The 15,610-nt window shown below is 42.8% G+C and overlaps 1 protein-coding gene across 1 annotated transcript in view; it reads left to right on the plus strand.

The window, feature by feature from the left end:
• Positions 1–15,610, plus strand: part of TGS1 (trimethylguanosine synthase 1) — a 37,244-nt gene that overhangs the window by 15,698 nt on the left and 5,936 nt on the right. Inside the window, exons 9-12 of the mRNA XM_004316968.4 lie at positions 976–1,131; positions 2,750–2,893; positions 6,532–6,748; positions 7,650–7,728. Of these exons, the coding sequence (XP_004317016.1) occupies positions 976–1,131; positions 2,750–2,893; positions 6,532–6,748; positions 7,650–7,728 (596 nt within the window). The remainder of the gene's footprint in view (positions 1–975; positions 1,132–2,749; positions 2,894–6,531; positions 6,749–7,649; positions 7,729–15,610) is intronic.

A 15,610-nucleotide genomic window follows, 5' to 3' on the forward strand; every position in this document is an offset into this window, starting at 1 on the left:
GGGTATTTGGAAGATGGGTTAGGTCGATCTGGGGGATTCTGGCATTTCGTACTTTAGATTACTTAATGTTAAGTCCTGTACGGGATGGTCTTGCACAATAAGGAGTTTTTGACTCAAAATCTTAGTGTCTCCTCTCTTGAGGAGCTCACTGCACTTGGCTATTGACGGCACCTTTTGCTGTTTGCACTGATCAGATGACCGTATTAGGACACAGTCCTTTGTTTGAGGACCGTTTCAATGTTTACTTTAATGTTTATTATTTGTCAGCATCAATTCTTGTCATCCTACTTGGGTATGACAGCACTCCTGTCTTTCTAAGTTGCTGCATCTAATCTGCTCAGAACTGAAACCAAATAACCAAACAAATAAAAATCATTTATCTAAGAAAAAGTCAATGTGAATGAATGAGATCCTTTTCCACTGAATGGAGCTAGTGACCCCTGTTTCAATTTCTCAGAGGCTGTAGGACTTGTAGGTCATGGCTAAGTTCAGAGGATTGATGTTTCTGAGAGTTAGAGCTTAATCAGCCCTTGGGAGCTTTTGTGTTGAAGAAGGGAAGGGAAATGCTTGAATTTCCATAATTCACCCACTAAAGCAACTTTATCTAAGAAACACTTATGTAATAACTTTTATACCTATAATAGTACCTCTCCACATCTCCTAACAATCCTGTGAAGTAAGTAGCTAAAATGCTACCCATTCATTCATTCTTTTTGAGGAATTAAAAATTGGAACTTAGAGAGCCTGGGTTACTTTTCCAAGCTCAAGGAGCCAAGAAGTGGCCAAGTGGAGGCTATAACCTGAAGCCAGTGCTGTTTCCAGGTGCCCTCCACCCTCCGGCGTGTGGCTGCATACGTGTGCTGGAGTGCAGCCCCAAACTGTAGCTATTTGCCGTGGCCACACTTTAGATAAATTCACCTGTGACTTCCTCTTTCTATAGTGAGCATCTGTATTATTTCTATTTTTTTATTGTAGCTGAAAATAAAAAGAAGAAGAAGAAGAAGAAAAGCAAGAACAGAAAGGGGATTGGTCTGCCTCCTGAGATCACTGCTGTGCCCGAGCTGGCCAAGTACTGGGCCCAGAGATACAGGCTCTTCTCTCGCTTCGACGACGGGATTAAATTAGACAGAGGTAAGGTGTATATGTAATTTTTAACTTCATTTTGAAATAATTTCAAACTTATAGAAAAGTTGCAAGAATAGGAAGAAATTTTCATATCCCCTTTATTCAGATTGAGCTGTTTTTAACATTTTGCCACATTTGCTTTGTCATTCTCTGTATGCATGTATGTAGGTATGTTTTCTGATCCAGTTGCCCCTACCCCTTAGTACTTTGGTGTGCATTTTCTAAGAACAGTGATATTTTTATGTCACAGTGATAAAGTTACAAATTTCACATTGTTACAATATCATAATCAACAAGTCAGTACTCTAGTTTCATCAATTATACTAATCATGTCCTTTATAGCATTCTTTTTCTTCCAGTATAGGGTCAGGTATCACATTTATCTTCATGTTCCTTTAGTTTCCCTTAATCTGGGATAGTTCCTGAGCTGCTTTGTCTTTCATGACTTCGACATTTTCCAGAGAGCAGCTGCCGGTTATTTTCTACAGTGTCTCTCAATTTGGGTACATATGTGTTTTTTAAACTTCAGACTCAGGTTTAATCTGTATTTTTTGCATCTTAGGATAGATAGCAAAAGCAATTGATAGATTATTAAACAGAACATCTGATGTGCAGAAAGATGTAAGTAAATGAATTAACACTGGAAAATTTGAATTCTTTTTCACGTTTTCCTACCATGACCTTGAAGAGCTAACTTAAACTCAGTTGCGCAAACTGAGGCTTGCTTTCATGCTGGGGCTATACCTAAACATTGGTCTTTATTAACTGTCCAAATCAGGAGGTATTGAGCTGTGTGGAGTTTCAGGGTTTCTCTGAGCCTCTTAAAATTACTGGTAAAATGTTTTGTATCAGGGAGAGTACATAAGAGTTTGTTGGGGAAATAAGACTGGAGAAAAGCTTTTAATTCTATAAAAGGAGTTTATGTTTTTATTCTTCCAGCAATGAGGAGCCATTTAAAGTTTTGATGAAGAAAGGGAACAGGAAAATCGGTGCATCATTTTGTTCAGAGAAATATCTTTCTGAAAAACGTAAATTCCTTCTCTTGGGAAAGAAGGAGGGCAGTGTCATTTTTTTTCTGTGGAGCGGACATGGGACCTCATTTCTGAAAATGATGAAGGCTCTGCTGAGCCTGCAGCTCTGCAGTCTTGCTGTCACTTCCTTGCTTTTCTGACCCTTCAGACACGTGCAGATTTTGCTAAGTGTCCCGTACAGATGCAGTTCACTGCTTCCCCTCCAGGAATTAAATAATTAGGAACCTCGGTGACGTTTGGGGAGTTGGTCAATTAAAATAGCTAACTTTCCATTTTCCATGATAGGTAGTCAGTTGTTAATACTTCAGACAGAAAAATCAGAATTGCATTCAGTTGTTGGAGGGATATTGCAAAAGAATCAGGCAAGAATTGAGGTGGTTGTTTCTGTGGAAATTGGGTCTGGGAATGATACTGCCCCTTTTATAACAAGATCCTTAGACCTTTTCCTTCAAACTAGATAATACATAATTTTTTGAAAAGAGAAACTGAGTATTTTCTCTTAAGCATTTAGTGTATAATCATGTTTGCTGTGTTTGTGTTTGGCTTGGCTTCTTGCCACCGAATGTCATAACAGAAACCCCCTCCCTTCGCAGAGGGCTGGTTTTCAGTTACACCCGAGAAGATCGCTGAGCACATCGCCGGCAGGGTCAGCCAGTCCTTCCAGTGTGACACCGTAGTCGACGCGTTTTGTGGAGTTGGAGGAAATACCATTCAGTTTGCCTTAACAGGAAAGAGAGGTAAGTGGTCATCAGCAGTTTACTCATTAATTAATTTCGCTTTATTCAGTAAAGGCTTCATTTTGCTTCAGCCTATCTCTACTGAGATTTAATCATTGATAATTTAATGGCAAATATTTAACAATAATAGTTAACATATATTAAGCATGCACTTTGTGTACTGGTTTAGGTGCTTAGTATGTATTTATTTAGTCAGCGATCTTGTGACATGTCTCTTTTACTACTATCTGTGTTTCACAAATAAACCAAGAAATAAACGATGAAGCAACTTGCCCAAGATCACACAGACACAGCTCGGCGGAGCCGAGATTATAGCATATTACAGAAAACTAAAAATATGAAAATGGGAGACTGTTCTTTGGAAGAAGAGAAGAGTAGGCAGGGACTCCCAGCTCTGCCTCTCACCATCTGGCTGACCTTGGACATCCTTTAGCCTTAACTGCAAGGAGACATTAAATTGAGAGAACCTCTGTGATACCTTTCAGCTCTGACATCCTAAGACACTAAGAACCTTTTAAATATTGGACTGTCCTCATGGTTGTTTGACTTCAGAATCACAAGAAAGAAAACCTCTGTTAAACTACTGATGTATCAGTATATATCTGCCAAGAGCTGTGTCAAGTAGGCAGAACATGTGCTGTTCCCAGGGGAAAGAAGGCTTTATGAAACTGGACAGTCTGCCCAAATTGACTTAGCGGAGTCGGGAAGCCAGGGCTTTTACTTGGCTTTCTCTGTATCTGATATCCCCTTTCTTTCTCAGTTCTTTTTGAAATGTAGTATAATGTGATATTTTAGAGATAGCAGCTGTTAAGTCATACTCTGAAGATGCTTTTTTTCACCAATGTCTTTATATATAAAGCTCCCATTTCAGTAGATTTCAGTTGTCTTATTGATTTATATAAAGTCCTTTATGTTAACTAGGAAAACATACGATTCTGGAAAGCATAATATAGGAGCTAGGAAATGATGAAAGGCAGCTCCACATTGATTTTAAGACCAGTGCTGATGGACTGTGGCCTCATGCAGTCACTCCGGTGCTCCGGAGCATCGTGACCTTTGCTGTCTGTGTGTGGTCTCCTGAGAGACTGGATGAAAGCTGTTTTCACATTTACTGGAATAGTAGTTACTTTCTTGTTTTTCCTGAATTTACTACTTTCTCTTAAAGTTCTTCTCTGCCTTTGCCAGATAAGCCATTCCTATGAGCTCAAATCAGTGTTTATTGCATGGAAATGATTTTTTCCTCAAAAGTTGTAAAATCTGTCTTCATTTGGCATTGTACTGTAACATGAATTAAAATATCTACCCTCTGATAAAACAGCAGATAGATCTGGAAATTGTTTCAGAATATTACAGAAACAGTCCATATTGTAGTTTTGTATTTCTACGAATACAGATCTGTTGCCAAGGCCCTCTGTAGCTTAGTGCACATTTGGTAAAGGAAAATGTCTAATGTGGGTCCCAAGCTAAAGAAGACCGCTTCTGCCCGACTCCATCACAGCCCCATCACTCACACCTGCAGATCTCCAGCCCCTGGGAAGAAAAGGAGGCACACCCAGACTCCACCCCTGCCGGGTGCAGCCTGTGAGCCGGAAGCTCAGGAGTCCTCAGTGTGCTCACAGCGTGCTGTCCCGGGACCTTCTACCCGAAGCAGTAGGAGCTCACAGATGCTCTGACAGTCGTGGTGGGTGCTGCCCTAGTGTGGGCGAGCTGACTCCACTGGGGCAGGGAGTTCAAAGTACAGTTGTGTGTGTGTGTGTGTGTGTGTGTGTACACACATATGCATGTAATCAATTACTCTTTACACACACACACACACACACACACTTGACCCTTGAACAATGCAGGGCTTAGGGGCACTGACGCTGCACGCCCCCACGTCAGAGATCCGAGCGTAACATGGTCGGCTCTCTGTACCTGACGTTCTGCATCCGCAGATTCAACCCCCCGCAGATCACGTGGTCCTGTCCTACACGTCTAGTAAGAGCAACCCACCTATAAGTGGACCTGTGCAGTTGCAACCCGTGTTGTTCAAGGGTCAGCTGTACACATGCGCGCATGTGCATACACATGAGAAAATGGCGTGTGCGGTCGGCACGATCCCTTTGTGTCAGACCGATTTCCACCCACATAGCTGCTGTCTATGCAGGTTCTCAACTGAATGGTTAGAGAATTCCCAGAGTTTGCATTTTGCTGTTAAAGTTTTTTTCCCCCTTTATATGAATTCCAGTGGCTCTGTATCAGGTCTGCCCATTAGGACTTCCGTAATGATGGGAATGTATCTGCACTGCCCAGCATGGTAGCCACTAGCCACATGTGGCCATCGAGCAATTGAAATTTGGCTGCGTGACTGAGGAGCTAAATTCTTAATAGTATTTAATTGGCATCGACTTAAAGGTAATACCCGCATGTGGCTAGTGGCCACCATCATCGGACAGCACAGTTCTACGTAGCATCTACCAGCATCTGTCAGCACTTCCTTCACGTGCTAGATTAAGTTGCTTGCACTCTCTTAGGCCTGACAACAAAGACGGCCTCCGAGGGGAGCGCAGATGAAAACTTGACAACTAACTGAATACATTTGGTGTTGAAAGTCATTTTTTTCTGTTGAATTTTTGCTATTGTCAGTATATCTTTGCATCTGTCTCTATACTATAAATGTAGCAGATTAAGCAGCTTAAAAAGGACATTTTTCTCTTTTATAAATATGAATTTTTTTTTTAGAACAGAAAAAAGTGTTGCAGATGCATGATTTTGCAACATGACTGGTGCTTGTATTCACTGTTCAAGTGATTTATTTAGTGCATTATTTCTCAAAAGCATTAACAAATTTTGAAACCAGTATTTTCTGGAATGCAGTTGTTTCCTTGACAACCATGGTGTATGTATCAGGATTCCACTTAGCCCTTGCAGGTATAAAATATTGCCACTAACATCCTGGTGCACGTACAGGTGCACCTGAGTAATTTACTGCAAGACACGAGTGCGCCAGAATTAACTTAGGTTTGTGTTGCTAATTACGAAATTGCAATAAATTAAATGAAAGCCCGTGTGGTGAAAACATAACATCTGTTCCCTCTACCTAAAATGTCTCATTACACGTCACCAGCAGATGTTTTTACATCTCTTCTTCATAAGTTGGCTATATCGGTTTGTCAGAATGTGTTTTATTTTGCCTTTCAGTAGAAGTTGTCAAGTTTGGCTTCCTTTGGAAGTTGCCTCATTTTGAGGAAATTGGTCTTATCTGAAATCTTTTATAGGCTTTCCATGCAGCCATCGCCTTCCCAAGGGTTTGCCGCTCGGCTGTCCACAGCACAGGGCACGGTGTTGACCACAGACCGGGTTCAGTGGGTGCTGGGTGGCCACCGTCACTACTTGCCTCGGCCCAGTGGGCTGACTGACTGAGGCAGCTCTGAAGGCCACACCCTTCAGTCACATTTTCTTGGTACCACACAAGTGAATCTTTCTAGTTGTGATCAAAGTGTTTAATTCTTTCTCTCATATATATGGCCTAACCTCCCTTTAAAAAGTCTTTTAAAAAGGGTCTTGCACAGAAAATAAACCGACTGCTCAGAAGATGAACTAGTCTATATAACCAATAATCAGCATCATTTAACTCATCTTTCTTGTTCCCACTTTAGTGATCGCCGTTGATATTGATCCTGTTAAGATCGATCTCGCTCGCCATAATGCAGAAATTTACGGGGTAGCGGACAAGATTGAGTTCATCTGTGGAGACTTCCTGCAGCTGGCTTCTCATTTAAAGGCTGACGTCGTGTTTCTCAGCCCGCCTTGGGGAGGACCAGACTACGCCACCGCCGAGATCTTTGACATCAGCACCATGATGTCCCCTGATGGATATCCTTCGGAAGCCCTTAGAGTTTCCTCAAGCAGTGGTTGTGGAGAGGAAGGGTGTGGGGGTGTGGGTGTGTGTGTGTGTGTGTGTGTGTGTGTGTGTGTGTAAGACATTAGTGAAGAGGAGAGCTAGCAGCTGATAGCACTTGATAGATTCCAGTTTGTTTTGCATAAAAATTAACTGGTGAGTGATCTCCAAAAGTTACGTTGTATTTATGTAACTGCGAGGTTATGTTTCCATTGGTTGCTCTCCAGTTGTACCATTACAAAACAAGAACTAAAAGGCATTAATTGCGTGGAATTATTGTCTGGAAATGGGGGTTTCCTCAAGACCTGTCCCTAGAGTCTGGGTGACTATCCCCTAACTTTTCTTCAGCTCACACTGACTTGAATCCTCTGTGTCTCCAAAGTTTCCCTGTTACTCTTCCAGGACGCTGAAGCAAACCCTTGTTTCATAAAGAACACCATTTCTTATTTGTCCCTTTCTCTACCTCTACTCCCCAAAGGAGTCAGGTATGACTCTAACAGGAATTGTGTTTTAAATTGCTAAGTAAAATTTAGAAAAATACAGTGGACAGAGTTACTTGTCTTTACTCTTTACTAGAAAGGGGGGTATTGTGCTTTCCTATTCTTCCTGTTGTCACAAAACCCAGGAAATGGCCAAAAGAAAGAGTGTGTGTCTCCGGCTCTTGGTTTCCTACCACTAGGATAATTGAATAAATAGATTTAACCTCTAATCCCTGACCCATCAGGGACAGTATGCTACTTCATTCTCTTTTAGGCCCCATTAGAGGGTATTGTTACATGTCGGAGTACATTTGGGTTATGATGTAGTAAGTGAAGACTATATCTCTGATCAGAAATTAACTACTGTTTTTGTTACTTTTCCTTAACTACTGTCCACCTTTGAAATTTTCAGACTTTCCCAGAAGATCACGAATAATATCATTTATTTTCTTCCAAGAAATGCTAATATCGACCAGGTAAGCCATTACTGAAGAACTTCTATGAGCCTCTTGTGTGACTGTTACAGAGATTGGACCGAAAAAGATACAGGGTCTTTCTTTACTTGAGAACATGTTTATGAGAAGTCCCTGGCTTTTTGACTATTATTAGAAAACTGGAAGTGCTTAGCAGTTAAGTCCATGCCTGTTTCATCCTGTTCGTCTCCACGGCTCCTGGCCTGCATAAACATAAACAGAGCACTCTGGGCTTTTCATTCCGTGTCCTGAAAGGATGAACGTGTTGTGTTTCACATGTGCACGCCTAGCCTAGCCGAGATCTCTTTACTGCAGCCTACCTTGAGAACAGGTTTTAGGTATTCCTCAGAATGGCAGCCTAGATAGAAATCCACAGACAAATAAAACCTCCATGTGTCCAGGAACAGTTTTAACCATAGGACACTTGACTAACATTCAGATGTCCTTGTTGCGTTCTTATCATGAACATTTATTTTAAACATGTTGGGTTTTTTCCCTAGAATAATAACTGCCTCACAAAGATTTGATGACGTCTTTATTTCATGCTTTTGTTGGTGTTTTTTATAAGCACTCATTACATGTCTGCTTTGTGCGAAGCATTCTACTGAAAACCTTTTGTCTTTGATATTTCAATTTACTCCGGTGCTGCTGGGCGCCGGTTTCTCCTTCCTCTCCCGTTTGCTACTTGAGAGCCAGCTCTGTCACTGAGCTTTGTTCATGCTTTGTTCTGGAGACATTATCTCCATTATCTGTTCAACTATGTTCTCACCATCTTTTTTCCTTTTTCGGGACATCTGTTACGTGGATCTCAGTCTCCCATAACTGTATTTTCTGGTGTTTTGTCTCCTTTTTCCTTCTGGGAGATTACCTCAGTCTGGTCTTCATTCCTCACATATATAAATTCTCTCTATCCTATCTATTGTGTTTTTTATATTCTTTACACCTAATGTTTCTGCGTTGTGTTCTGTTTTCTTCTTTTGCACTCGAATATTTTTATTATTGTAAGAAGTTTAAATCATGAATCTTTTTTATCCTTTCTGCGTTTGATATAATTTCTAGGCCTGTTTGCTTTTCTTCCATGAAGCACTCGTGGTCCTCAGATGTCTTGTCTTAGTGCCTATTGGCTATTCTCGAGTAACGCAGAAGGAGAAAGGCCAGGCCAGAATCCAGTGAGTGTCAGACCTCGCTGCCCTTTAGAATCATTGGGCATTTGTAAAAAACTGACTCTCCGAGACCCATCCCCGAAATCGATCTAACCAATTTCTTAAGCTTCCTGGGTCATTCTGATGTGCATCCTGGGTTGCGAACCGCTATCTAAGGCTGTGTGGACCCCAGTGGCCACCTGCAGGGGTGGCGGTGGGTGAGCTCTGGGGTTGCTAACCCGCCAGCTCAGGACTGCAGTTGGGGAGGAGGCTGGGCAAAAGCAGCGATTGAAGGCTGTACTCCTTCACCACAGAGTGTCCGGCATCAGCCCGAGGATGTCTGGAGAGCAGGGTGGGAGAGGGCAGCTGCAGGGCCGGGTCCCCACCTGCTTCTCGCAGCTTCTCACGTCAGAGCTTCTCTTCAGCCGCCCTCGCTTTCCAGCTATAGCTCTGCAGGCGCGGCACAGACGCTGTTGAGCCGAGGCCACGGCGATGGGCGGGGAAGAGCGAGAGCAGAATTTCACGTTCCTTGTGTTCCTCCCTCCTGTTTTCAATTCCCACAGCCACTGCCTCCTGCTCCCGGCCAGAGGCACTGCCCTCCGTCCTATACAAGTTCTCTCTCTCTCTCTCCCTCCCTCCCTCTCTCTCCCCCTCCCTCCCTCCCTCTCTCTCTCCCTCCCTCCCTCTCTCTCTCCCTCCCTCCCTCCCTCTCTCTCTCCAGCCACTCCAGGTCTCTCCATAGGTTTCTTTTGTTTGGTGGTTTCCCTCTGTTGTGTCTCCAGACCTGTCTTACAAGAGCCAGCAGGCGCGCTAGTTCAGCACCTTCTCCGGATTACAAGCTAGTGATAGCGCAGCCTTCTCCTAAGCAAGGCAGAGATTAAAACGCTGGCTTTCTGCCGGATGACTTCAGGAAAGGCCCGGGATGATACATACAGCAGATAAACCAGACTTTAAGCTAAAGCAGACTTGGCTGGAGGAGTGGAGGAGAAGGTGTGGCCAGAACATCAGTGACGCGGAAGTGGGAGTATGTGGCTAATGTTCCGGTGATGGGCTGGAAAAAGAGGCACTGAGAGTCAGACCCGAGTTTCGTCTCAGCCCTGCCACTTGTTGGTGGTGGTTTTGAAGAACAAATGAAATAAGGGATAAAGCATTTTTCACAGTGCGTCTAGCCCATAAACCCTCAAAAAGTCGTGTGTCTGTTACTTAGAAGATCCTGTCATAAAGTTATCGTGGAAAGAATGTAAACATTACTAAGATTCTGAAGAGGACCAATAGGTAAAGATGTCATGCTTTCTCTAGAGGAGAGAATAGACAGCTTTGATATTTGTAAACTGGGGGCTTCCCTGGCGGTCCGCTGGTTAGGGCTCTGCGCTTCCAATGCAGGGGGCGCGGGTTCGATCCCTGGTCGGGGAGCTAAGATCCCGCAAGCTGTGCGGCACGGCCCCCCCCCAAAAAAAATATGTGTTTTTTTTTGTAAAATGACAGGATTTAATTTATAAACACACATCCCAGATTATAGATTTTTTTTCTCTTCCTCCTCTCAGAAAGCAGTAATACTTACTTATATTGGATGTACTCTTATTTTAATGTGTTACACTTTCCCGTCTTTGGTTCATCTGCTTAGTCTTTGGAACACTGGGTCTCTCTCAGATCTGGCTGCAAATTAAATCACCTGAGTGGCTTTTTTGTTTTTTTAATTGTGGTAAAATATACATGATAAAATTTACCGTAAGTCATTTTTTTTTTTTTTTGCGGTACGCGGGCCTCTCACTGTTGTGGCCTCTCCCGTTGCGGAGCACAGGCTCCGGACGCGCAGGCTCAGCGGCCATGGCTCACGGGCCCAGCCGCTCCGCGGCATGTGGGATCTTCCCGGACCAGGGCACGAACCCACGTCCCCTGCATGGGCAGGCGGACTGTCAACCACTGCGCCACCAGGGAAGCCCTACCGTAAGTCATTTTTAAGCACACAGTCCCTGGTGTTAAATACATTCATGTTGTTGTACAGCCATCACCACCGTCCGTCTCAGGACCTTTTCATCTGCTGAAACTGCAACTCTGCACCCATTATACTCTAACTGCCCATCCCTCCACTGCCTGCCCCTGACACCCACCATTCTACTCTGAGTCTATAAATTTGACTACTCATGCATACCTCATACTTACATAGCTCATGTGTGTGGAATCGTCCAATATCTGTCCTTTTGTGTCTGGCTTACTTCACTCAGTGTAATGTCCTTAAGGTTCATCCATGTTATAACACGTGTCAGAATTTCCTTTATTTTTAAGGCTAAGTAGCATTCTGTTGTCAGCGTACACTGCATTTCGTTTAGCCATTCATCCGTCCACGGACATTTAGGGTCCATGGTCCACCTTTTGACTGTGGATAAGGCTGCTGTGAACATGGGTGTACAGATATCTAGTCAAGTCCCTGCACTCAGTTCACTTGGTTATAGATTCAGAAGTGGAATTGCTGGATCACATGGTAATTCTAGTTTTAGGTTTCTGAGGAATCACCTGACTGTTCTCCACAGCAGCTGAACGGTTTTACATTCCCACCAGCAGTTCCCAAGAGTTCTGATTTCTCCACAATCTCAGTAACATTTGTTACTTTCTGTTTGTTGTTGTTGTTCGGTAATAGCCATCCTAATGGGCGTGAAGTGGTATCTCATTGTGCTTTTGACTTGCATTTTCCTAAGGACAAGTGATGTTGACCATCTTTTCATGTGTGTATCTTCTGAGTATTAATCCATTATCGGCTATATGCTTCGCCAGTATTTTCTCTCATCCCATGGGTTGCCTCTTTACTTTTTTTTTGGCCACGCCGAGCAGCTTGTGGGATCTTAGTTCCCCGACGAGGGATCGAACCCCCACCCTCGGCAGTGAAAGTGCGGAGTCCTAACCACTGGACCGCCAGGGAACTCCCTCTTTACTCCCTTAATAGTGCTCTCTGCTGCACGAAAGTTTTTAATTTTGATGAAGTTCAGCTTATCTGATTTTTTTGTGTGTTGCCTGTGCTTTTGATGTCATATCCAAGAAATTATTGCCAAATGCAATGTCTTGAAGATTTTCCCCTGTGTTTTCTTCTAAGAGTTTTACAGTCACAGCTGAGTAGCTTTTTTAAACTACTGAGACTCAGGTCTACTGAGAAAGGTTGTCTCTAATTTATTTTCTGGGATGAGACCCAAGCATAATCTTTTAAAACCCCCCACGTGATTGTCATGTGCTGCCAGAGCTGAGATTCTCTGGGTTAAAAGAAAAGGAAATAGAATTAACGAGTCTGAGCCCCTGCTCTGAGTTAGCAGGGGCTGCTCTTAGATCTTGCTGCCTGTTGTCTACCCATGAGCCATTGCATCTAAACATTAGGTCTCTCAAATACTTTGTGCTGTTACAAGACAAAAGAAAAAGCTCTATCCCCTTGCTTTTTGCATTTTTATATCAAATTGAACGTTAAACCTAGTATCTGCTACTCATGTGACTCAGATCTGCGTTCTAGATTCCCAGATAAGGCTGAGCCTATTCCATCATTCTCTTTTTCTCGTATGTAAATATTATGCATCAAGAAAAGAAAAAAAATTTAAAAAGAAAAAAGATATCATGCATCCTAACTAGTCTCATGAAAGGCTAGATGATCCTTATATTAAACATTAGATGGGCATATTTGGGTACTTGAATGACAATAGGAAATTCACTATTTTTTGCGAAAGTTCAAGCGAGCACATTTTTTTCTAGTTAAATTAACACTTGCCCAAGGAGAAAGTTAACTTTTTCCCTTCGTTTTGGTTTACTTCACACCCCCGCCAGAATTCTGGTTTGTAGTGCATTCACATTTTCTACCTCTAGAGGGAGTAACGACACTAGAGAATAATACAAGTCAAAAAGAAAACTGAAGGTTTCAAGCACATTATATTGGTATTGAATTTAGATCAAATTACAGTGGGAGATCACCTTTTCTTTTTGTAATAAAATGAAGACAACCTATCCATATGTAGGATTTTTTAAATGAGAGAAGAGGCGGTGCTCCAAGATTTAGACAGAGCAGAGGAGCAGAGGAGCGTTTAGAAGATCACAGCCACCTGAACTGACAAATGGGATGTTGGGTTCTAAAAGTTTACGAATCTCTGCTGTTTGAGACTCAGCCTACATTCTTCTCATAGAAATGCCTATAGAGAACAGTTAAGTTCCCATCCAGGGAGATCTGTACTCTGGATAACATTTATGTTTAGGGTAGTTAAGCTGACTGTGGAGTCAATACAAATATAAGTTATCTTATAATCTTTCCATATAAGTAACAAGTCTCATTGTTTTCAGGATCTAGTAAAATATTTTTCCAGGTCGCCTTTTTCCTCAGTCTCTTATTCCCTTCCTCTGTTTGGGGTTCATTCCAGGACATGTGTCCCTTGTTATGCAGACTCTCACTGTCAAACTCAGGCTCTTTGGAGGCAAGGTATATCTCACTCATTGAAATCACTGTAGATGGAGTGCGGGATTATTGTATATTTTCTGCTTGACGCCTGTATCTTGCTGTGTTTTCCTTCATTTCTTTCCTTTGACAGCCATAGATTTGCAGCCGGTACTAGCTTTGGGTTTACCATGCTTTCCAAACATGAGAATCTTCTCTTTTAAGTGGTAAATGTATACAATGTGGATAGAGGTTTGAGCAGAGTAGAATGCATAGTCTCCCCAAAGAAGCCACACGGCAACGATTGTCAGACACCGTGTTTGTATGAAAGCCCTGCGGGTGGAACGTCTAACAGGAGGTGTCCTGTCTCCCAGACAGACCTGGGAACAGAGAGAGGAGTGGCTCCTGGTCAGTTTGTTATAGTGCCTCCTAATCCTTGTTTTTTTTGCTTTTTGTTTTTTTCATCCTTATCTTTGTTTGATTTCGTAACTCTTAAAATGTGATGACTCAGAAAAGTGAGAGCCTTTGTACTTTTCAAGTCAAGTTAATTTAAGTTCCTTTTCCTTATAACTTGTTCATACCAGTACAGAGGGCAGGGCAACACTCAGCATCATCCCTAAGGGCTGTGTTGAGAAAATTAGCCAGGGCCTTCCTGGCACCTGTCTAGTAGGCATGCTCCACCCTTCCATGACTTCCCCGATACGCTTCATAACAGGCCAGACCGCACCTATTTCATTGCCTGATAGAACAGGAAAATATTTACAAATTAACCCAACACTGTAGGTAAAACTTATCCTGCGATTATTTAAGTTGTATCTTTAAGTGTAGAAATTGACATTAGATTTAATCCAGAGACATTTCTAGTCAGCAGAATTCTTGAGGCTCCCATCAGAGCCAACACACAGTGTCTAGGGAGTGTCACAGTCATCGCACTTCTAATGGTTTATTGTGAGATAGGGAGGGAGGGCTTATGTATAGGGAACATTTCTAAAACTTACCATATAAAAGAGTACAATTAGATGCATTTGAATAGTTAAAACTATTTATAGTTATGGAAACTATTAGGTAATTTTGTTATTTGGGGAAACACTTTAAATATAACAAAATTCGGTTCATTAGCATTTTTAGTGTTTGATTTTTGGCTGAATACAATAAAAGTTTACCACTAATTTCTTTGCAAATACTAGTTCTAAGCTATTATAGCAATCTGCTTATTCAATAAAAGGAAAATTGGGGCCTGACTAGTTTCTAAATATTAAGCTTGATAAGAAATTGGGTCAAATTGCTCTAAATGAAATTTCCATAGTAGAAATCTGGTCTGATGGCAGCACGTTCATGTAGCCAAAACTGTATCCATATGGAAAATGTGATAAAATCACCCCAACAGTTGGAGGTCCCTTAAACTCCAGGTGTGGACCCCAGAAGCAGGAGACAACAGAAAGAGGGCTGAGAGCTAGACTCCGCTTCTGGTACATGTGCGAGTAGTAACTCTGAAACTGCTTTCCCTGAAAATGCCCAGCCTTTAAAACTCAGGGCACTCATCCTACAGAACTACATTCATCCTGCAAAGGACTGTCCCCTGCATTTAGATGCAACATAGGAGCCTTGTCACAGTGGCACTCGTACTTAGAGTTTGCAGCGTGCCCTGCGCGTTCCACTGGATCCTCGTGACAGCTCTGCAGCGAGCAAGCCAGGTCGTCGGCCTGCCCGCACTGACGCGTGAACGAGGCACGTGAGGCATTTGCTGGTCTCTCTCGTGGCGCAGTTAGTGCCTTCGTGTCTCCTGCTGACAAGGTCCTCGTTACCAGTCACAGAGTTGGCCACCATGAGAGCGGGAGCCGTGGACAGAAGTTGAGGTGACAAGAGAAGCGAAGGGCATCAGAATTTTTGCGGAATCGGTTGTTTCACTCCTGACTGGTGAGACGGACAACAGGGGGCCAACACTTCACCTCAGAATGAGAGCTTGCTGCCGACCTTTATCTGCCACGGGCATCCTCTTCTCTCTTCCAGCCACCGGCACCCAGGTTTCTAGACCAGCTCTGTTCTTAGTGAAATTCACTGCTGAATCCCATGTTGCAACTCAGGATACAGCTGTTCAGCTTGTAACGTTTATCAGCCAGCCTTTCCCTTGGAAAGTTTGCCGCTGGACAGTCAGAGCAGTATTATTCATTCTTGTACAGCATGTACATTCTGTTTCTTGGGGGGGGGGGCCTGTGAAGCTGGCCTCCTAAGGCTAATTGAGAAGGTTCAAATGCTTCTGAACCTAAGCTTATATTTCCTTCCCTCCTCCGGATAAGTTTTTCAATAAAGGATGCCACACACAGAGCTGTATACAAGTCCTGTG

The sequence above is a fragment of the Tursiops truncatus genome, chromosome 17 (genome assembly GCF_011762595.2).
Source record: "Tursiops truncatus isolate mTurTru1 chromosome 17, mTurTru1.mat.Y, whole genome shotgun sequence".
Lineage (NCBI taxonomy): Eukaryota > Metazoa > Chordata > Mammalia > Artiodactyla > Delphinidae > Tursiops > Tursiops truncatus.